At 38.6% G+C, this 23,874-nt stretch overlaps 1 protein-coding gene across 1 annotated transcript in view; it reads right to left on the reverse strand.

Moving 5' to 3' along the window:
- LOC148946579 (putative cytochrome P450 49a1) overlaps nt 1-23,874 on the reverse strand; it is a 141,657-nt gene that overhangs the window by 94,417 nt on the left and 23,366 nt on the right. Inside the window, exon 3 of the mRNA XM_089097464.1 lies at nt 23,534-23,738. Within this exon, the coding sequence (XP_088953590.1) occupies nt 23,534-23,738 (205 nt within the window). The remainder of the gene's footprint in view (nt 1-23,533; nt 23,739-23,874) is intronic.

Genomic DNA, 23,874 nt, shown 5'->3' on the forward strand with positions numbered 1-23,874 from the left:
TGAAGCATAGAGAAATATACAAGTGTCTGTGGAGAAGGCAGGCGGGTAGTCGGCGAAAATGAAATTAGTGTTTCCGGCACTTTTACCATTGATTATATTGAGCTTAAAGCCAAGAACATCCTTTACATTATCATTGAGAATAACCTTTTCACTGGCAATAGGTGAACTAATGTAGATCTTGCCCTCCTCCTTTGAATAGTTGAAATGAAAAGCTCCTTTTTTACGACCGGAAATTCTTTTATTAATAGAACGACATAAATCATTCATACAGGTGAGTTCCTTGTAGGGTAATTCAATATATGGATAATCCAACCAATTGATTTTTTGAATTTGTTCTTGATCACCTGGTGGTGGCGGCCAATCATAGGGTCTGATTCTTATATCATATTTACGATCTTTTCTCAGAATATCATAAGTATTTTTGAGAATACAGTCGACAAGAGCCACTTCATACTTTCCATCATCGAATTTGATAGTGGGGGAGGGTTTCGTCCAAAAATCACTTGTTCTATTCAAGTCATTGTAGAGAGGATCAGAAACATCGGACATGAAAGTCACATAGAAATCATTGGGCATTGTTAATATCTTCAGCACTGACCCAAAAATCAAAATCTGAGTTGTATCCTAGCCAGCGAACAAGCAACTGTCTCTTACCATGGCATATATGACTCTTTAATATCTTTTCAATTTGATAAATTTCACTAGTGTTTCTAACTTTTTGCAGTTCATATTCATAGAAACCGCCAAGAATCTAATCGTCTTTGGTGTCTCGCAGTCGATAAGTTATGGGTATGGTATCCAGGATTTTGGAAACTTTAAAAAGTTCGATGCTACATAAATAATTCCCCTTTTCAAAAATATTAGTGGTTCTATTAATTTGAACAGTATCACCAACATTGAATTTCTTCTTCTTTTTCTCTTTTTCACCCTTGGAGTATTGCTTTAGAAAAGCATCAAATGTATTTTCACTATAATGAACATCCGTTGGTGTAGAGTTGGACAGAGATCGATGTGGTCGATGGTTGTATATCTGCATGATTTTATCTAAATCATGAATAAAAGCCGGTGTATTTTTCAATGTACAATATCTTGAAATTAATAGACGAATAGTTCTTATTAATCGTTCAGCCAATGCAGCCTTTATCGGGCTGTGACTATGATAAAGTATTGTATTATATTTCAAAAGAACCTTTTGCACATGGGGATTAACAAATTCACTGCCACGATCCGATTGAATTTTTATATATTAATCCTTTTCTAGAACAAAGACAACGCATATTGCAACGTCACCACATCTCTTAGACCGCTGATGACTGGTATAGGCGTAGTAGCGATGGACACTGATATTCGATCTACCCTAGGTTTAGGACACATGGTCATGTCGTTCTAGCATGTACCAAGTTGAAAGGTCCATTTGAATTACATGCAGTGGGAAAAAGGCTTTAGTTTGTCGATATTGTTTACTGCGAAGCCTGTGATTCCAATGTAGTGTGTAACTCGGTTCATTTTCTAGATACTCTTTTGCATTTTTCAATGTGGTGGTGCCGGAGACAGCTTTGGAAAGCGTTTTGGGAGAACTTAAACTTCCCGCTTCGCCAATATTTTCATAGACACCTTTCAGAACTTCATCCATTTTGAACGTAAACACGTAGTGTAATGTCCACTCCCCTTTTGCACACTGGTGGGCGAATCAATTCGTCTTCGCTTTTGACTAGCAGCCATAGGTGTTGTAAAATCATTGCTGCTAGTATCTTCAAATATTGAATCTTCTTCTTTTTTAAATGGTGTTGTTGGAGGACTATATTCTCTTAGTTTCTTTAGAATTTGCTTATTGCCAATAAGACTTTTGGGAAAGTTTATTGCACACAGAAAGGTGTATGGATTATCGTCAAAGGATAAGAGTCCTTTACGATTCGTCACCATATCACAAATTAAATCAACTAAATTATAACTTTTTCCCTGAATTATAATCCGTTTTCCTGTGATCTCGACCTGCACTTGATCTCCACTTTCCAACATGAGATATAATCAAACTCTTTTACTCTGTTCTTGGTAGGTCAATGGCAATAGGTTTCCAATTTTCAATACAATTGAATTCAATTCCTTCTCCTTTGATTGTGCAGAATCTTGAGGAGATGTTTCCTGTTTAGAGGGATCAGTGATAGGTCTCTCACGATATGGTTTATGTTTGTCCACACGTCGCAATGCATCTTGAAGTAAAAGCAGTTTTTTGTCGTCGGCAATATTCTCGTCGTTAATGAATTTGCTTAGATTGTCTTCAAAATGTTCGATGGGCGAGAGGACAAGTTCAAATGGTGTCAATTTATAGGGTTTTGCCATTCTCTCTAGAGAAAACTGTTTACAAGTCCTGCAATTATTGGTAGTAAAAGTGTGAAAAAGCTATCGCCCGCTTGAAGGAGCCGTGTTCTTTTAAATTTTTTCCCCGTGTTTTGGCAATCTCATGCGCGTACAGTGGAACGATGTTGCTTTGTCTGATGTCTAACACCTTCTGACAGTTGAACATTTCCCTCAGGTAAATTTAAACAAAGTTCAGATATTAGATTAATGAAATCATTGTCAACCCCATGTTTGAGTATAGCCTTCCTAAGCAATGGTTTTGAAGTGCTTAAAATGGAAAACAGATGCCGTTGTTCGTATAGTTTTTTCAGTGTCATAATGTCGACTAATAGTCTTTTCTACTGTTCACTGGAAGATATACTGTAATTTCATTGTTGAAAATGTCGGTGACTACACGTAGATCCTCGGGCGTGCTCTGATTAAGATCCAGCAAAATGTAACAGTAGGGCTTGCTTGTCGCCTGTGTTTATGCTTAAAATATAATTTTCGGAGCGCGGGGTTTTATCTGATTTTTGAGAGTTTGGCGCTCGATCTAACCACGAAAGACTCGATAGATAATATAGACGGTGCAATTCAAAGCAAGGGTTCACATACATTTGCTCTGATGAAACAGATTGTGTAGAACCAGAGTAACGGAAATGTGTTCATGATGGGAGCGAACGGTGAACATTTGTAGCATTTCCTGTGAGAACTGTTCAATGGATTCAGCCAAATCATCAATAATCAACCACGAGTTCGATTCAATACTATTGAAAACATCAAGTCATCGTATGAATTGTATTGGTATGGTTGTGGCAATAGCTTTTATTTTATCATAGGACTCCTGCCAAATACTATAGCAATAGTAGATTTTTTTCGGCTTCTTCAAAAACATTTTATCGCAATTTTGAATTATTCTAGTTAAAAGCGTTGTTTTCCCCGACATTGAGGGTCCACACAGAAACGATCTGACGGGTGGTTTAAATTGATACATGCTGCTGTTGGGGACAGCAGTCGGTCTGCAACTAACTGTAAATCATTTGTGCTCAAAGAATAAGTAGTAATTTCCCCCATAGATCTATCTATTCAAGAACAACAAAAAAAAACCAATATTTCATGGCAGCATTTATTTCGGCACAGCATGAAAACAAATAATAGTAGTCAATATGAACAATGATAAAAATAATAACACTTGTTAAACAAGAACTGTTGGAAAAATTTCATGGTCAAAATGAAAACTCTATTTGTTCAACACAGGGAAATGATAACACTTTATTAATAAGCACTTATTGTCCTTAAACACTTTTCTGTACCATACTTTATGTACAATAAAAAACACTTTTTGTCCATCATCAACACTTTTCTATACAACACTTTTCTGTACAATAACACTTTCTATACAACAAAAAAAAATACACTTGGAACATGAACTAGCACAGTTGAACTTGCTTACATTTAATTTAAAGGTGGGACCCCCCCCCCCGGGGACCGCGGGGCCGAAGGCCGGCCGGCCACGGGCGGGACCCCCTCCCCCCTGGGCGGCCGCGGGAAGGGCCCCCCACCCCCCCGGGAGCCGCGTTGGAAAAACAATAGTTGTTGTCACTGCTAGAGGTTAGTGGTTGGGTTAGTTAATTTATGTACAGGTTGGAGCATTTAATTTATGAGAGGTTGAGTGGTGGTGGTTAGTGGTTAGGTTAATTTATCCAGACCAAGTTGATTGCGATAGTCAATGCATTCAACTCGATCTGAAATACGGTAGTGGCCGTGGGGTAGAACACTCACACCATTCTCGAGCACATAGACCTTGTCGGATATACACGACATTGCATTCTTTTCCACTCTCACAGTATAATTTCTATACTGTAGAGAGCGAATTGCAAGCACTTGTGCTCTCGGCACTAGGCTACTTTCTACACACTCTCTGTACACGATCATGTTGAATTTGCTCTTTAAAAAATGTGTAGGCACCCCTTTACACGCCTTCTTTTCTTCCCCACTATGTGTTTCCACTCAATACACTGTGGGGCCCGGGAACACCCCCCTGGATATCAAATCACTCCCCGTCTCTGATTTTAATTTTAATAGTTGGTTGGGGGCTTGACGTTTCACCAACTCGGGGTAGAGCGATGGATTCTAGTTGGTGAAATCCATCCGCGAGCTGATGTGCACCCCTTTTCTAAATCACCCAATAAATCTTCAGTCCCATTTACCTTTAACAGCAGAGAATCTGTATCACCATAGTAAACTTGAACCTCCCCCTCCCGTGGCCATTGCACCTTGCACACATTGTAAAAGAACGACAACATGAGCTTTTTGGAAATTTCCAGTACTGAACTGCCTCCTGCGATATTCTTGTTCAGTACCACATGTCGCTTTCGCCTGTGTAGAAGAACCATGTCGGTCTCTATGCTCGTGAATGATGTAAAATTAGGATCGGCAATAATTATTGCCCACTCTATAGGGTCAGTCACGACATCGCAGAGACATCTATTAAGAACGATTTCCCACATTTTGCCAAACGCTGAATTTAGTATGAGCTAGTACAATTCATTCTCCACCATTGAGTTTGCCCTAGAACGTTTATCGACAAAAGTGTCGATAAACGTTTTCAAGTAGGGTCGCTGATTGAACTGCAGGACCCTGTGTATTTTAGTGATTTTGAAACCGTTGTTCACCATCCAGTGCAAAAGCACATGGTGAATAACGATATTCTCTTGAGGGTCCAAATCAGCAATCAGTTTCTGTTTGGAGGGAGTCCAATGCATCCCCAGATCCTCAACCAATGAACGAAAATAGGAGCTCAGAGAGTCCCTGCTCACGGGTCGATTGATACAGGGAAAGACAAAATCTTTGACTGAGTCATGAAGCGCCAGCGGAATGTGACCATCAACTTCAAAGAGCCATCCTTGTGGCCCATTGTCCTCGACGGTGGTAATGTCGGGGAACTCACAAGGCTTCTCAAGCCATTGATAGTTCCCACACGGCAAAGAGTAGGGGGACATTGCCGAGGGGTATTACGAGTTCATGTCCAAGAACACTGCATTTGACTTTACACCGGTGCATTGTCCGCTCGGATCGGTTGATAAGACGCGGTCCCCATGAAAAACATACCCACCCCTCATTGAACGCTCTACAAAAAGGTGCTGATCTACGTCGGTGATTAGGCCTATTTCCTCCCTGCTAATTTTTAAAATTAAATCCATCACTAACTGGGGTGTAGAAAAATAATAGCCTATATCTAACCCGAACTCTGAATAGATCTGGTCTGTGTTCTTACAGAGTATATCCATCAGAGTTAGAACGTCACTGGCCAAGTACAGTCTACAATAATCCCACCCAATTTTACAATCCCCCTTGGACCCCACCTTCTTGGCAAACTCATACTCCTCGGCTTTGCATACACTGTTGGTCAGTGAATTGTAAAAAGCCTCAATTGGAGGTAATTTCTCCTCGCTTAAGCGTGCGCCAGAACAGTAATAATCGTAAGCGTATACACCTTTGCAGGTCAACAGATCACACATTTCACTGTCTGGAAAGTGCTGTTTAAGCAAGGAAAAGCTATCAAAATTGTCGCTTTTTTGCACTTGAATCAATTGACTCAATGCCTTGGGGAAAAAACTAAAGGAATCTAAAAGCCTGATTTTATTCCAACACGTATGCCCATTATCCACTGCCTGCCATTTCAGTTCGAGAAGCAATAACTTCTCAGCTGATTTGGAAATAATGTTGTAGGTAAATGAACTATTTACCCATGGACAATCTACTCCCCCACCCTCCCTATGCATACGTGCCAGTGCCGGTAAAATAAATTTTAAATAATAATTGGAATTATGAATAAAAACAGTGATAAAAAACTGCTGGCTAACATTTAAATTACAAGATTGATGCGCAACCCCCCTAAAATTACTACCCCCCAAGGATATTTCCTCCCACAAATGGTCATGATCTCTAACTGTCCCCCGCCTCCCACTGGTCCTGTTAGTCCCCTTATCCGCCTCGTCAAACTCTCCCGTACCACCCACCCCTAAGTTTTTATTTTTAATAGCGATAGGAACCTCTGCCGACAACACTCATGGATAATGCGTATTTATAACACGAGAAATAGCACCATTAGCCGTGCCAGTCAGTTTAGTCAATGCCTTGTCCATGCACTCCCGCTCATCCAATGTTTCTACTATTTCTAACAACCGCATGGTGTTAGAACTGTCTCTGTGCGCGGGAGTGTATGACATTGCAAGAGCCAGATGTTATTTGACTCGGCTTGAATATTGTGTATCGTTCACATCCACCAGCTTAGCCTCAAAGTCAAAATATATTTTTTTGCATTGAAGAAAGTTGTTTTGGAATTTTTTAAAACGTAGAATGGCCCTATCCCCTGAAACCGTTTCCACTGTCTGGTAGCCATACCGTCTACAATGCTTCATGTGACCCCGTAGTTTCATATCACTACGGAATTGTGACAAGCATGTTGGACAGTCGAAACGTACGCCCCTATGCGTTCCACCCCCAGACCTCTCCGCAGGTTTGTGGTCGGGGTAAATTGACCGCTTGCGTTCGATTGACTAGGTGGCGTGTAAAGCAACCAAACCCAGTGTTTAACCAAATCAACTGAGGGACCCCTTACGGGGAAAACCACCCCCTTCTTTTTAGAACGAACCCCATCTTCAAATTCTGTTTCATATTGTACCACAGTAACGCCGATATTTAAGTGAGCATTAGCCCTTTCAAAAATGTCAATAGATCGAAGCATTACTGGGTATTTCCCCTCTAAGCAAGAAAAATCTACACTTGGGAAAGTGGACCCCTCCTTCCCTTACACAGCCCAATTGTCTAAATTCTTCTTGGTAGCGTCCCGAGTTAGAGGCTCGAATGCTGATATGAGGAAAGCATATCTGAAACACTTTTGATCTGTTTCAAAACAGATCTTCTGGACACCTTGACAACCTACTAGATCTGGATTATAATTTAAAACTACTGCCCTTGGTCCACTCCCCCCTCTTAAAATAAAATCTTTCTTAAATTTACAAATATTTATACTTAAATTTTCAACGAAAAGAACTAGAGATCCACTACCGTTTTCATTAAAGTTCTCGAAATGCGTTATAATTTGATCCACCCAATCTAAGAAAACTCCATCAAAATTTCCTAAATTTAAATAAACCACACGCATCTCGGAATGTACAAAATTATAGTACACTTCACTTTTTCCCTTATTCAAATGAAACACTTTTAGAACAATGGAGACATTAATTGAATCCCTACCCCACAATTGAATCTGATTCTCCAGAAGTGCACGAATTTTATCTACATAGTTGTGTACAATCTCTACAGGGTCAAAAACAAAATTACCACACAAAAGTGAATTAAAAGGGTCACCAAACATTGCAGTGAAAGCAGCTATATGATTTAAAATTCTGTTGGACAGCTGAAAGTCTGGGAGAGTTGTACCCTCCTCCCCCTCTCGTATATTACCCCCTCCCCCCAGTTGTTCAACAATAGCTAGCGAATGCTCCACTTCAGTTGTTCGAAGTGGAGTCGTTATGGTTTAGGAGGTTTGTGGGGTACCAGGTTATTCCCCGGGTAAAACATAAAAAATTTGCAAAGTTTTTGGTCTCAATTCCCCCAGTTCAACTGTGCTATTATGTAAATTAGTTAAAAAATCATCTAAAAACTCGTCAATATTAAAAGGTACTTCAATGCTATCGTCTCATGTTGAAGTGTTGGGGGACTACATGTTGGCCTTCTCTCCGTTTCCAAATGATAAGCAGGGAGGAGATGGCAAGTATGGACCCAGGGCAATCTATTAATGAAAAAATAATTGATTTTCAATGTGTTCAAATCATCCCTACTGTTAAAATTCGAATTATAATTGCTTCATTATATTTGGTTAATAAAACTGAAGATAATCAAAGATATGACATGCAAGGCGAAAATTTAGTCGTTTATTTTCACAGTGTTAAAAAAAATTTTTTTTCGCTGCACTTTCACGCAGTGCTTCTCGCGGCGCATCCCTGTGGCGCTTCTCGGGGCCCACATCGCTTCCCGCGATGCTTCTCGGGCCCGTGGCGCATCCCTGACCCGCGGCGCTCCCCCCAACGCTTCCCTGACTCGTGGCGTATCTCTGTGGCACTTCCCTGACCCGTGGCGCATCCCCCGGTGCTCCCCTGACTCGTGGCGCATCCCTGTGGCACTTCCCTGACCCGTGGCGCATCCCCCCGGCTCTTCCCCAACCTTGCCCCCCCTGCACTTCCCGGACCCATTGGTGCATTCCGGGCTCCGCGACCCTTATTGTAGACCAGCGCACGAGGGGTTGAAATGGAAAGCCTGAACTTCAGACGAGGAAACAGTACAATTAAATGCTGTAAACCGTTAACTCAGTATATCGTCAACAATGTTTCCACATCACTAAAATATTGACAAGGGTTGTAAGATTGAAAGTTATTTTAAAATATCCTTGCGCAAATTACGGGATCCATATGCGACAAATAGATAAATGTGAATAATCTCACTCAGTTCCTTCTCTTGAAACTTTGTGATAATCAATTGTGAAAAATAGGAGATTTTGAGTTTCAAATGGTGAGCATTAATTGAAATTACCCATGAAAAATATTCGATTATGAGATAACGGCGAAGAGATAGGGGGGAATGCATAGAAAATAGCAATGATTAGAAAAAACATCAATTAGGCTTTCAAATGAAGTGACTATTAATTGACATGAACGAAAAAGAGTCGTTTATGTGATAATGAACTAATATAACAGATTAGAACAGAGCGATGTCTATGAAAATAATTACATTTAGATCTCTCCAAGGGAGGGGGGAGCAGTGAAAAGAGAGGGTTCTTTGCAAAATATTACATTAAGGTATCTCAGAGGGAGATAAATTTAAAACAATGGTTGGGGTGAGGGGTTAATATCTCACAGAGATAAGTTTATATTGGGATTGAAAAGGACTAAAAATTGGAATAAATAGATAGATATTAAAAAATGCTTACATTTTTATATCCCGGCTGCACTTGGGTGCCAGATGGCCCGGGTAGTGCGTTTTGGAGGGTCGACGGGGCGGCGTCGCTATGTTCTTGCGCGACTGAGCTGGCTATTTCACGATCTTGCATAGCTTTGGAATTGTTGTTATCCGTCCACTCCCTCTTTAACTTTCTGCCAGGCTGCATTGGGGCTGGCACTGATGGGGCTGTCTCGTCATCTCTGGCTTTCTTGGAAGGAGGGGGCACGCATTCTTCATAATTTGCCTTAAAAAGAAGAGAAAAAATTAGTTTCTAAATAATTTGCCCCTTTTTTACAGAAAGAAAGTTAGTATCATCATCCATGTAATTTTGTTTAGAAATGCATTTATCACTAAGAAGCCCCCTCCCCCCCCATTTTAAGTAAAGCAAAAGTTAAAATTTACGAGAAATATACTAAACTCAGGAATCAAATGCTATTCAATTTACGCATAATGAAGTTATTTATTCTTTTTCTTAAAAATCCCGGGCCCTTTTCAGTAAAGCAAAAGTCAAATTTGCGATGAAGAAGCTATGATGTTAATTTGATCAAAATTATCCTTTTTTCTGTGAGACCCTTTGGTTAAGCCGCTAACGTAAGGATTATGAGGCTGGATGTACTTTTAAAAGGGTGACAGTAATTATCACCTGTTTAAATCATAGCGGAAATGTTTAAGTCAAGCTAGCGGCGGCTTAAATAGAAACGGTTTATTAATAGCTAAGGGATTGTCACTTTAGATAGAAATTGAGAAAGCAAGAATTATATCGATAAAAAGAGTATTATTTCTATTGCAAGAATTAAAGTCGTAAGGAGTGGGGGGTTTAGATGGTTAAACAGAGCATATTTTATAGTCTTCTAACGACTATACAGATAGCATAGTGGAGTTTGTATTAGAGTGGGAGGCGGGGGGGGATTTAGCTGGAAATATAGAGGGAAGGAATTGATCAAAATGATATTTCTTTTGGCGAGAATTTGGGGTTGTAAGACAATGGGGGCGGGAGGGGGATATTGTTAGACCCTAATTCGAAAATAACTTGTTTCTCTACTTCTATATAGGTTGCATAGGCCTAGCTTAATTATTGCCTAAAATCGTTTTAATTTGACGGAAGAATAGTTCCATTGACCGTGTTTGTAAGCCGGAAAGGGTGATAGCTAATTATAGGCCTCACATTGGAGTCCTGTGTCAAAACAGAGCGGGTTAATAACAACAGTGACGGAAGTCAGTAGACACTTTAGCTGGAAATATAGAAGGAGGGATAATTTTTTCTTTTTGCGAGAATTTTGGTTGTAAAACAAAGGGGGATGGGGTTAGGTTTTGAGGGTAAAAGAATATATTTTATGTTGTCCTAGTGAGTAAAGTGATGTTTGTATTGTCTGTGGGGGGGGGTTTACCCGAATATAGTAGAGGGTGACCACGGAAAACAATTTTATTTTGAAAATAAAAATAATGAAAACAGAACTTACATGGCAAATTGAAGTTGACATGGCTTCAAGTTCATCAAATTTATCCATTGTTGTTTACACAGCGTCAAAATACTTTCTGATAATTGAATCACATTGCATGTCCGTTATATACGAAATCTCAAGGGCGAATTGTTATGTAACGGGGAAATCATATGTAAGAAGCCCTCTGATTGGCTGAGAAGGGGGATGTAACCGACTCGCTGATTGGCTGAGAAGGAAACACGTGATCTAACTGTTTCCGGGAAAGTCATAACATTTGGGCGAGAGCAACAATAACAAATACTATTTCTGGACACCATGACATTCACGATAGATTACGCAATCAAGTTCTCGGAAATTCACTTCCCCCTCGAGTCCTAGATCAATAACATTGTTCCTGTTAGAATTCAATGCGTATGTGCAACCTTCGCCCCGGAGTTATTACACATAGAAACATCAAATAAATCGACCTTGGAAAAAGAGGTCATTGACCCCATTACGTAATCATTCTCCCTAGGGAGGCTATGCCCTTATTTGGTGTACTGATCGGAGATACGTTCTTTTGATAACCGAATTTTGTACTGATCGGAGTAGCGCCCCCCTCTCTACTCATATACAACGCATGGCTAGCACTCGTCTCCCGAAGATAACCTTCGATGGACGAGTACACGGTTCTCGACCCTGAGGTCGCCCTCCGAAGAGATGGAAGGGAAACTTTTCACCTTACAACCTGCCACAACTCTGCCGCCTGGCCAACAACAGAAGTACCTACAGGAGGCACATCAATGAACTGGTTAAAGAAGAGGCCCCAAAACGACCTCCAAGGACGGATGGGACATAAGTCAAGTCAAGTAAGTCAAGGTTTATAATCATAGTAGCCAGTATGTTCACAGTGATGTAGCAAAAAGCAGAATTTCTTATTATTCCAGCAATTGAAACGTAGACCAGGTTCTTTTTCCCAAAACAATTTAAAACCACGACGATACCAGTCTTTTAAAAATAAACTGAAATCACGTTTTGCATTTTTTGCAATCATACCAGGGTAAGTATTTTCCCATTCATCACATTTATGATAGTGACAATTGGAGCATTAGAATCCTCTTGTATGAGAGTCACAATCTCTTGAAGACAGGAATTACAGTCTTTAATTTGCATGGCATATCCTTTATGCAATTTACATGGATTGCATAATCTACACGTTTCATTATAGTCATCAGCAAAATTACAATTCTCACAGGATGACCAGCTGCCCAATGTGTACAAGCATAATGGACATGTGCAAAACATTTTTCGATGTTGACTGTCTCACTTCCAAAAAGAAAGTGACTTAAGAACGATAAAAATGTCTTCTAGGAGGAGAGACGACACAAGTTTTTTTATATAGATTGTTCTCTTCAATATGTTTCGCTAACGCATTTAATCCGCCTTCTAGTCTCTGTATATGCACAATATTCACTTCAGCTGCAAAGCATAATTATTTTTCCGACTTGAATATGCTTAATGATATAACAAATCCTTCATACCTCTTGTCCAATTCTAGGTTTAGTTGGCAACCCCTTGAAATTAATTGAAATATCAATGCGAAGAGCCCAACTTCCTATTCAAATGTCATCACGTTATGGTATTGTTGAAATGAAACTTACTTTTACCTTGATTATCCTTATAAATTCATTCTTTGTTTTCTTCCCATTCTCAAACCAATGTTTTCTTTGCCTTGTGTATTATTACAGCCCTACCAATTATTTTACTGTTTCGTTTTTTATATCTACAACCTGTTGTATTATTCCTTACCCCCTAGACGCTCGATCAATCTTTTTTTCGATTAAAGATTAAAGCCCTTTAATTTAGATTAAAGGGCTCATTCGATTGGAAATTAAAAGGGATTGTGCCATTTTTAATAGTCGAAAGTGATTGGAAGGCTTGACATTTTTACAGTAAAGATCGATATGGGTACAATGTATTATTATATTTTTCTTTCTTTATTTTTGTTTAGACAAGGGCACTTCGTATCGAAGGAGTTGTCTTAGGAACTTCGAAAAGGGCTCATTCCATTGAAAATAGAAAAGGCTAGTACCATTTTTAATAGTCAAAAGTAAATGGAGGGCAACCAGCCCCCTTTCTACTCCCACCCTCCCATTTGCCCGTTTTTCTTTTGCGGTTCTCCAGGCTGTGAATACCGATGCCACATGCATGGTACCCATGAAAAAATCTAATGTCGCTTATGTTTCTCTTGATTTAGATATTCTCCGGACGAGTTACATCGTGGTACGGCTTTGTCTAATGGTTGAGATAGGAGATGATCGTACTGTCTAGATATGTGTACTGTGCAGGTTGCCAACTTGTGCAATTCTCGTGGGAAATATTTTTTTTACCTCAGAGGTAAAAAAAAAGTGGCACTCTTTTCTTACCTCAGAGGGGACGCGGAAGAGTGAAAATCACTCTTTTTGTATGCAAGTTTTCATCATAGGCAGCGTAATTGCGCTGCCTAAGTAAAGAATGATGTTGGCACAATGTATTTTTTTTTCTTGGTCTTAGACCAAGGCACTTCGTATCGAAGGAATTAAAGTTGAAACTTAGCAAAGAGCTCATTTGATTGGAAATTGAAGTGGTTTGTGCCCTTTTAATAGTCGAAAGTGATCGGAAAGCCACTAACACCGCTTCCACGCCCAACATTTCCAAAAAAACACATCTGACCAAAATTTTGAGATAGCCATTTTGTTCAGCGTAGTTGATTTTCCTATTGAAATTATGTTTCTGAAGAGGACACTCCCCCACAGCCCTCAGGGCAAGGGTTGCAAGTTATGCCCTGGGGGCATACAAGATTCTTATAGAAAGTGTTGTCGTAGAAACTTCTAAAACGGCTCGTTCTGTTGGAAATTCAAAGGGCTAGTGCCCTTTTCAATAGTCGAAAGTGATTGGAGGGCAACTAACCGTCCTCTCACGCCCACCTTTTCCCGAAACACATCCAATCAAAATTTTGAGATAGCTGTTTTGTTCAACGTAGTTGAAAGTTCTGAAAATTAGGTCTTTGAGGATGACACCCCCCCGCCCTCAGGGCAAGGGTTTTAAGTTACGCCCTGGGCGCATATAAGGTTTCTTTTTATAGAAAGTGTTGTCGTAGAAACTTCAAAAAGGGCTTATTTGGACGGTTAGTGACCTTTTTAATAGTCGAAAGTGATTACCCTTTTTTTTCTTTTGCGGTCCCCCAGGCTGTGAATACCGATGCCACACGCTTGGTACCCATGAAAAAATCTAATGCCGCTTATCTTTCTCTTGATTTAGATATTCTCCGAAGGAGTTACATCGCGGTCCGGTTTTGTCTAATGATTGAGATGGGAGGTGATCGTACTTTATATTGAAATGTATTTTGTTGAGTTTATTGATTGATTGATTGATTGTCTAGATATGTGTGCTGTGCAGGGTTACCAACTTGCGCAATTCTCGTGTGAAATGCACTCTTTTTTACCTCAGAGGGGACGCGGAAGAGTGAAAATCACTTTTTTTTATGTAAGTTTCCATCATAGGCAGCGCAATAGCGCTGCCTAAGTAAACAACGATGTTGGCACAATGTATTATTATTATTATTTTTTTCTTGGTTTTAGACCAGGGCACTTCGTATCGAAGGAGTTGCCGTAGAAACTTCAGAAAGGTCTCATTCGATTGGAAATTGGAGTTGCTTGTGCCCTTTTTAACAGTCAAAAGTGATTGGAAGGCAACTAACAACCCTTCCACGCCCACCATTTCCCTTAACACATCCAATCGAAATTTAGAGATAGACATTTTGTTCAACGCAGTTGATTTTCAGATTGAAAATATGATTTTGAGGAAGACTCTCCCCCACAGCTCTCAGGGCAAGGGTTGTAAGATATACCCTGGGGGAATATAATGTTTTTATAGAAAGCGTAGAACCTTCACAAAAGGCTAGTTTGATTGGAAATGCAAAGGGCTAGTGCCCTTTTTAATAGTAGAAAATGATTGGAGGGCAACTAACTTCCCTCTCATGCCCACCTTTTCCCCAAACACATCCAATCAAAATTTTGTTCAACGTAGTTGAAAGTTCTTGAAATTACGTCTTTGAGGATGACAACCCCCCACAGCCCTCAGGGCAAGTGTTGTAAGTTATGCCCTGGGGGCATTTAAGGTTTTTTTTTTTTTTAGAAAGCGTTGCCATAGAAACTTCAAAAAGGGTTCATTTGACTGGAAATTGAAATCGCTAGTGGCGATTATAATAGTTAAAAGTGATTGGAAGGCAACTAAAACCCCTGCCACGGCCATCATTTCTCAAAACACATCCAATCAACATTTTGAGAGAGCAATTTTGTTCAAAGCAGTTGAAAGGTCCGAAAATAATTTCTATGAGGATGACGCTCCCCCCACAACCCTCAGGGTAAGGGTTGTAATTTATGCCCTGGGTGCATATAAGGTTTTTATTGAAATCTTTGTCGTATTAACTTAAAAAAGAGCTCATTGAATTGGAAATTTAAAGGGCTAGTGCCCTTTTTAATAGTCGAAAGTGATTTCAGGGCAACTAACCCTCTTCTCACGCCCACCTTTTCCCCAAAAACATCCAATCAAAAATTTTAGATACCTATTCTGTGCAATGTAGTTAAAAGTTTTAGAAATTAGGACTTTGAGGATGATACCCCCCTCAGAGCCCTCGGGGCAAGAGTTGTAAGTTATGCCCTGGTGGCATGTAAGGTTTTTATAGATTAGAGATGTTGTAGAAACTTCAAAAAGGGCTCATTCAATTTGAAATTAGAAGGGCGTGTGCCCTTTTCAATACTCGAAAGTGTTTGGAGGATAACTCACACCCCTCTCACACCCACCATTTCCCCAAACACATCTAATCAAAATTTTGAGATAGCCATTTTGTTTGACTTAGTCAGAACGTCTGGAAATTATGTTTTTGAGGATGACAATCCCCCTCCCCACAGCCCTCAAGGCAAGGGTTGTAAGTTATGCCCTTGCGGCATATAAGACTTTTTTATTTATAAAAAGTGTTGTCGTAGAAACTTCAAAAAGGAACAATTCAATTGGAAACTGAAACGGTCAGTGCCCTTTTTAATAGTCGAAAGTGATTGGATGGCAAGTAACCTCCCTCTCATGCACACCGTTTCCCCAAACACCTTCAATCAAAATTTCGAGAGAGCCTTTTTGTTCAAAATAGATGAAAGGTCCGTAAATTATGTCTTTGATGATGAAAACCCCCCTCACAGCCCTCAGGGCAAAGGTTGTAAGTTATGCCCTGGGGCATATATGGTTTTTATAGAAAGCGTTGTCGTAGAAACTTCAAAAGGGCTCATTTGATTGGAAATTGAAAAGGCTAGTGCATTTTTTAATGGTCGGAAGTGATTGGAGGACAACTAATCACGCCCACCATTTCCCAAAACATATCCAATAAAAATTTTGAAATAGCAATTTTCTTCAACGTAGTTGAAAGTTCTGGAAATTAGCCCCCCCCCTCAGCCCTTAGGGCAAGGGTGGTAAGTTATGCCCTGGGGCATATATGGTTTTTATAGAAAGCGTTGTCGTAGAATCTTCAAAAGGGCTCATTTGATTGGAAATTGAAAAGGCTAGTGCATTTTTTAATGGTCGGAAGTGATTGGAGGACAACTAATCACGCCCACCATTTCCCAAAACATATCCAATCAAAATTTTGAAATAGCAATTTTCTTCAACGTAGTTGAAAGTTCTGGAAATTAGCCCCCCCCCCCTCAGCCCTTAGGGCAAGGGTTGTAAGTTATGCTCTGGGGGCATATAAGGTTTTTATTGAAAGCGTTGTCATAGACACTTCAAAAGGGCTCATTCTACTGGAAATTGAAAGAGCTATCGCCTTTTTTAATAGTTGAAAGTGATTGGAGAGTAACTAACGCCCCTCTCATGCCAACCATTTCCCCAAACACATCGAATCAAAATTTTGAGACAGTCATTTTGTTCAGCGTAGTTGATTTCAAGATAGAATATATGTTTCTGAGGAGAACACTCCCCCACAGCTCTCAGGGCAAGGGTTGTAAGTTATGCCTTGGGGGCATATAAGGTTTTTATAGAAAGCATTGCCGAAGAAACCTAAAAAAGGCTCATTTGATTGGAAATTCAAAATGCTACTGCCCTTTTTAATAGTCTAAAGTGATTAGAGAGCAACTAACACCCCTCTAACGCCCACCATTTCCCCAAACACATCCAATCAAAATTTTGAGATAGCCGTTTTGTTTAACGTAGTTGAAAGTTCTAGAAATTAGGTCTTTGAGGATGACAGCACCCTAACAACCCTCAGGGCAAGGGCTGTAATTAATGCCCTGAGGACATATAAGGTGTTTACACAAAGCGTTGTCGTAGAAGATCAAAAAATGCTCATTCGATTGGGAATTGAAAGGGCTAGGAGTTGTCTTAGGAACTTCGAAGAGGGCTCATTCTATTAAAAAAAGAAAGGGCTAATGCCATTTTTAATAATCGAAAGTGATTGAAGGGCAACTAGTGCCCCTCCTACGCCCACCCTCCCATTTGCCCATTATGTTTAATTTGAATGTGCATTGTCGGTTTAATATACATATACTAATATATAGTAATCAAAATGTTAATATTTTTTCCTTTATTAAAGTTATAAAAGTAAAAACATTTAGTTTTTTCAATAAAGTGTAAATTTTGTTCTGGCCTTGGGAAGACATAGGGGTTTTGAGCCCTACTCATGTTAATTTATGCTCGTTTTAAGCTTGACTCGGTTATTTATTGTAATTTCTGTTCGTTTTGGGTTTCATTTATTTATCGATGCTGATTTGTGGTAGTTTCTCCCTTGGTAGATTATTCGATTTAATTTTTGCTCATTTTTTGTTTAATGGAGTTCTTTACTTTTCTTTGAAAAACTTATTTTGTGGAAAAAGTTTTTTTTTAATTAATTTGCTTTTCATTTGCTTTAAACCTCAGTAGTTAACATATTCGTCAAAAGTGCATTTAACCCAAGGAACAGGGTTGCCATCTTGCACTTTTCATGTGAAATGCACCCTTTTTTACCTCAGAGGGGGCGCAGAAGAGGGGATGTGCAAATTTTATTTGGCTTGCACTCTTTTTGAGCAAAATTCACTCTTTTTTGCCTTGATCTGCACTCTCTTTAGTCGTCGGTAGTTGATAGTCCTGGTACTTTGTTCTATGCACAGATTTATAATTTTAAATATAATTTTATCAAGCGTCCTGGTATGTAGTACGTCCTTATAATTTTAATAATACGTCTATGGTACTGTGCCCCTAAGCCTCAAATCCTAAGGGTGTGCAGATGATGGAAAAGTTTGACAATGGCAAATACAATTCCGCCTTTTTATGCCATGTTCCTATGTCAAACAAATGAAAAGCTTTCTGCTTTTTTTTCTTTTTTTTCTAGCAGGGACTTAGGGAAAAACGTTGTGTTTGTTAATTAGTGGTAGGCTTACTTTTATCTGATACTTTTTTGGACAGAGGATGCTGCAGCGTCAATTTCCTCTGATAATTGTACGTCAGAATAAGCTTCTTCACGTGGGATCATTTTGATTTAAGGTACTTGACATTTCACGGTTCGATCCATTGCTCGTACCTTTCTGTGAAACCTTATTCTCGTTCTCCTATGTTTCCCTGTTTTGTTCCTGTGTTTGTTCCGGTGTTCAGTCCTGTGTTTTTGCGCGTTTTCGCTGTTGTATTTATTCATTCCTTTTTCCTGTATTTCTTATGTTTTTGTTCCTGTGTCTGATCTTTTGTTTTGCCTCTTCTCGTTCCTTTAATCCTTACTTTCTGTGTTGATTCGTTATCATACTCTTATGTTTTTCCTGATTATGTTCCTGTGTTCGTTCCTCCATTCTTATTCAATTTCTATGTTTATTAACACTTATCTATATTTTCTTGAATTACCCTTGCTGCATTACTTTTGCTTCTGATAATCTGAAATTTGATTGGAGAATCCATGTGTTTTTTTCGTAAACAATTTTGGCAATTTTGCTCGGCTCCTTCTTCGCTGTGTTCCTTTTCCTGTTTTTGCTTTCTGTTTTCGTTCCGGTGCTCATTTCTAAAAAAGACTTTCTGTACTTATGACTTTGGATTTTTCAAAATCCTTGAAAAATTCAACCTCTTTTAATGTAACACGAAAAAAAAAATCTTGCCAAAATTAAAGTTTTTTTTTTTTTTATTTTTTAATTTTTTTTATTTATTTTTTTTTTTTTATAAAATTCCGTTTCTTACTTAGATTCAATACCTTTCGACTGCTGAAAAGAAAACTAGAAATTTCAATTTACAATCAACTCAACCTTCTCCTACGAAGTTTTTACGAAGAACAATTCTATACGAAGTTGCCCGGGGGTAAAAAGTAATGCATAATAGTAATAGAATTATATTAATAATTCTATCAATGTGACAACATCTCGAGGAAAAAGATTTCCATAACCTAGTAGTTACTATTCGGCTCCCTTGGACTTTGTGTTTTTGAAGACCGGCTGGGGTTGATTTGAGAGCTAGCAATAAGAAACTGACGTGGATTGCGCAATTGAGTTTTGATGCTCGTGCAATAAAAAGGGAAAGTCCGTCAAAAGACACAGAAAAAAAAGAAGTTGAAGTCTTTTCGGCACTAACAATTCTCAATGGTGGGGAAGTGCTTTGGCCCTTGGCTGGGACAACAATACGTATTCTTGGACGCTCTAAGACCACAGGACGCTCACAGACCACGATATTTTCGACACAATTAAAGCGCTAAAGGGCTGCGAAGAGAAGGATATCCCTCTTCCACACTTTGTAATTTCTGAACCGAATGAAGTGCGAGTCATTCCTTTAGAAGTAACCGCTGCTCTGAAATGCAAATGATTAAACTATGTGCAGAGTTTAACAGCTTGTTAACTATACCCCCAAGCCTGTTGGAACAGTTCTATCCGCTATTGAAACTAGTATTGTTAACCTTAAACCGTCGTATACCGTGTTCGCAAAGAAACACCCAAAAGATCCTTCGATCTCAATTTCAAGGAAAACCCATCTTTATACTCTGTACGGCAATACATTTTGGCATAGGGTATTTTGAGGCAAAAGTCAGGTAAATCTAAACGGAGACTAGTGGAAAGTTTTTTGGAATAATCCCCCGCGTTTTTACAATAGCTTGTGCATGTGAAATCAATTTCATGCTAAGCTCATCCCAAGCCCAGGCCCGTTGCTCATCTTGAGTCAATATGACTCAATATCAAACGCATCTGGATTCCGTGTGGGCGGTCCTTGTGATGCCAAGTGTTTGATAAAAGTAAGACAATACGGGGTTTAGACGGTATCTTCGTTTGGTTCGTTATAATGGTGCTGAGTTACCTAAACGTGCAGTTACTAACTAGTGATGTTATCCTAGGTTTATCTTGGCTTAGGCATTGTAAAAATATTTTTTCTAAGATGGAGTATAGTGTTCATTATCATTTTCAGTGCTTAGTTTCAAAATGTTTGCCACATAAAGTTTTACAACGTCATGTTATTCCTGTATAAACTAAAAGTATTATTAATTTTATGCTTAAACTTAAGTCTAAATCCAGTGACCTTGATGGGATTAACGCTCATCATTTACGTTATGATTGTCCGGCACTAACCTCGTATTCGGTGCCAACATGCGCATAAGGTTTTAGCTTAAATTCTTCTTCATGCCTAGTATAAAGTTTATGAATTACATATTTGCGCTTTGGATTGGTCTGGAGATTTCGAGAGTATTTGCCATGCGCAAGTGCGGCACTCTTTGTTAGAGTTTGGAGTGAAACATTCTGTCATATATGTACTTAAATTTTGGTATAGTAATTCGTTTCTTCGTTTGAAATCCAGAAGAGGGTACTACGGTAATACACCAGTTCAATGTGTACCAGACGGGGTAGAGTACTATCACCTTACTTATTTAATGTTTGCATTCAAAATGTGTTATCAGGAATCAGGCCCTCATATAATTTATCTGATGCGTTTTATGCTGCGTACGCGGACGACCTGTTAGTTTTCAGCCGAATCATGTCTATTTTGGCATTATCTGTGCAATGTATTTCTATGATGTTTGGAATGTTGGTCTGTTTTTGAAAACATCACAAACAAGAAGAACAATAGGGAATTTTTTTGGTAAGACTGTGGAAATTTTTTGAATGAATATTTCAGCCCTATATCCAAGAACTATCTTCTGCAAAACATAAATATATAAAAGAAGAAAGACTTACAACAACATACGACCAATAAAAACTAAAATGAAAATTTTAAAAACAATCCCAGGATCCTTACTTCAGCAAAGTTCAACCAGGACTGATAAACGAAGTGAGATGAAACAGGGCCATTCGTTGAAATGAAAGAAGAATAATTAAAAACACGTTCTTATTACTAATCCCAAATCATCGGCTCATAATTTGTCCCGTGGATCCTTAGTAATTCGCAATGGTTCGAGTTTACTGTGGTTAGGAGTTAGTAATTTTTCTACACTCCCTTTTTTGTGACTTCAGGTTCTGAGATGTATTAAAGAAAATATGAAGACTGGATATGTGAAAATTATACCTAACCGTGGAAAATATTCACGCCGAGCCGTAGCTAAAATGTATTCCACAAATTGTGACCGTTCCATTTTGTTTTTAAGTGGAATGTATTCGTTATCAAACAGTTCGTGGTAACGAACTGTAAGTAAGGAGTGACCCGGCTCAATAGTAACCGAAACTCTAAAAAATCGAATATTGATACCAATAGATACATCAAAAGAATGAAATTTTTATGCTGATTTCAAATATATAAGTTTCATCATGTTTAGTCTTACCCATCCAAACTCACGCGCCTGATAAAATTTGCCTTATTTTCGAAAAAAGGGGGAAACAACCCCTAAAAGTCATAGAACTTTAATAAAAATCACACCATCAGATTCATCGTATCAGAGAACCTGACTGTAGAAGTTTAAAGTTCATGTCTTCAAAAATGTGGAATTTTGTATTTTTTTTGTCAGAAGAAAGATCACGAATGCATGTTTATTTGTTGTTTTTTTTTTCCAAGGGTGATCGTATGGATCAAGTAGTCCTAGAATATCGTAAGAGGGCTCATTTGAACGGAAACTAAAAGTTATATGCCGTTTTTAAGTGACAAAAAAATTGGAGGGCAACTTGGCCCCCTCCCACGCTCACTTTTTTCCCGAAGTCACCCAACTAAAATTTTGAGATAGCCGTTTTGTTCAGCATAGTCGAAAATCTAATGAATATGTCTTTTAGGATGACTTGATCCCCCGCAGTTCCCAGGGGAAGGGCTGTAAGTTATGAGCTTGGCCCATTGTTTACATATAGTATTGGTTTTGGTTTATTGGAAAGCCATTTAGCAAAAGAAAAGTAAAATTAATATACAAATTTGGTTTTACTTATTCAATGACGGTGAGCCAAAGTAAAAGCTGCATTAACTAAAAAACGATCAGAAATTAAATAAAAAACAAGTTTTTTTAACTGAAAGTAAGGAGCAACATTAAAACTTAAAACGAAGAGAAATTATTACATATATGAAAGGGGTTTTCCCATCCTCAACGCCTCGCTCTTAACGCTAAAGTTTTTTATTCTTTTAAAAAATAAAGTTGTAAGACAGAATCAAACTATAGCGTAAAGAGTGAGGCATTGAGGAGGGGACAGCCCCTTCCATATACGAAATAATTTCTGTTCGTTTTAAGTTTTAATGTTACTCCTTACTTTCAGTTAAAAAAACTTTTTTTTTATTTAATTGAATAAGAATGATTTGCCCCAGACCCGTATTGTTTATTTTAGATATTGCAAATTTTTAATGTACCTTCCCGCTTCATATCGTAATGCATGTACTTTTGAGAAGTATGGTGCTACCGACATTATCCAATCGTTTGAATTGCTTAGTACTAATTTAGCAAGACATGCCTTTGTGTCCCTAGGCCCAAACAATAATATTATCCGTGTGATTTTTTCTGTGATTAAGGTCTAAGTTATCTTTGTTTCTCTGTAAATGATTTTTCTTCCTGTTTAGTGTACGGTAATTTACTCCCCTTGTTTTGTTTAAAAGTGGGTTATAAATAAATTATTATTATTATTATTATTATTATATATACGTCTGTTTATCAGACCGTTTCCCAAATGTTAACACTTTTCGAGAGAATCGTGTTCGACCTGACAAACCTCCAAGTTCTAGGAAGCGCGGGGTCAAGACTGACTAGAATAAAACTAATCTGAATACTTACCATGCAGTGTTAGACAGTACTCTTGCCGAGGTTAGGGCACCTTTTCAGTTATTAAAGCATATTGCACTAATTAGAGAAAAGGAAAAACAACTTTACCCCCTTATTAGAAAACCTCCTTCATGTATGCTGAACAGTCAGTTTTGAGGAAAATAAAAAACATCTTTTATATCTTTTATTGCTAGTTCAGTAAACTTTTATTAACATATTTGTAAATTGAGTTGAGCAAGGCTACTTCCAGTTATAATCTATTTCACTTATTACAACAGCCAAAACATGAAAACTATTGGAGGTGTGCCAACATTTTACCATACTATATTAACCCTGCGAAAGCAGGAGCTGCAATTGGGAGAGGGGAGGAGGTAGTGGGAAATTCTGTTACCTCACAAGATTCTGACTTTTTGTTTGCTCATTAAACAATTGCCCCCCCCCCCCCGCCGAGACTTTGAAAAACAACTTACATTAAATCTTTATTTGAAAACAATGAAAAAGAAGTCCTTGCCCCCCTACACTTCTTTAATTTGGCACCCTTGTACAGAAGCCTCTTAATAATAAAATAAAATGTTAGAAAGATATGACTCACTCAACAAAACTGTCTTGGACGTCAAACAACTGTTTTAACTTTTTGGAGGGAAATATTTTCCAGAAATGAGGACCATTAAATTCTAGTTCTTGCATGAGAGTAAAAGTGGAAACTGTGGCGTCAATCATTTTCTGAGGATCGCTATCAGCAGGTAGATTTCCACGTAGACAGCCTAGCTTGACATCCAGGGCAACAAGGGCCACAGCTTAAAACAAAATAGGATAAAAATAATGAAGTCAACATGGGTTCTTCATTTGCTTCATAAAAAAAAACCGGAACCAGCTAGAACAACAATTTTGAACACAAAAGGCAACTGTCAAGAGATTATGACAGTAGACTAA

Source organism: Artemia sp. Qi Xiang Cuo, chromosome 11 (genome assembly GCF_049724085.1).
Source record: "Artemia sp. Qi Xiang Cuo chromosome 11, ASM4972408v1, whole genome shotgun sequence".
In the NCBI taxonomy this organism is placed as follows: domain Eukaryota; kingdom Metazoa; phylum Arthropoda; class Branchiopoda; order Anostraca; family Artemiidae; genus Artemia; species Artemia sp. Qi Xiang Cuo.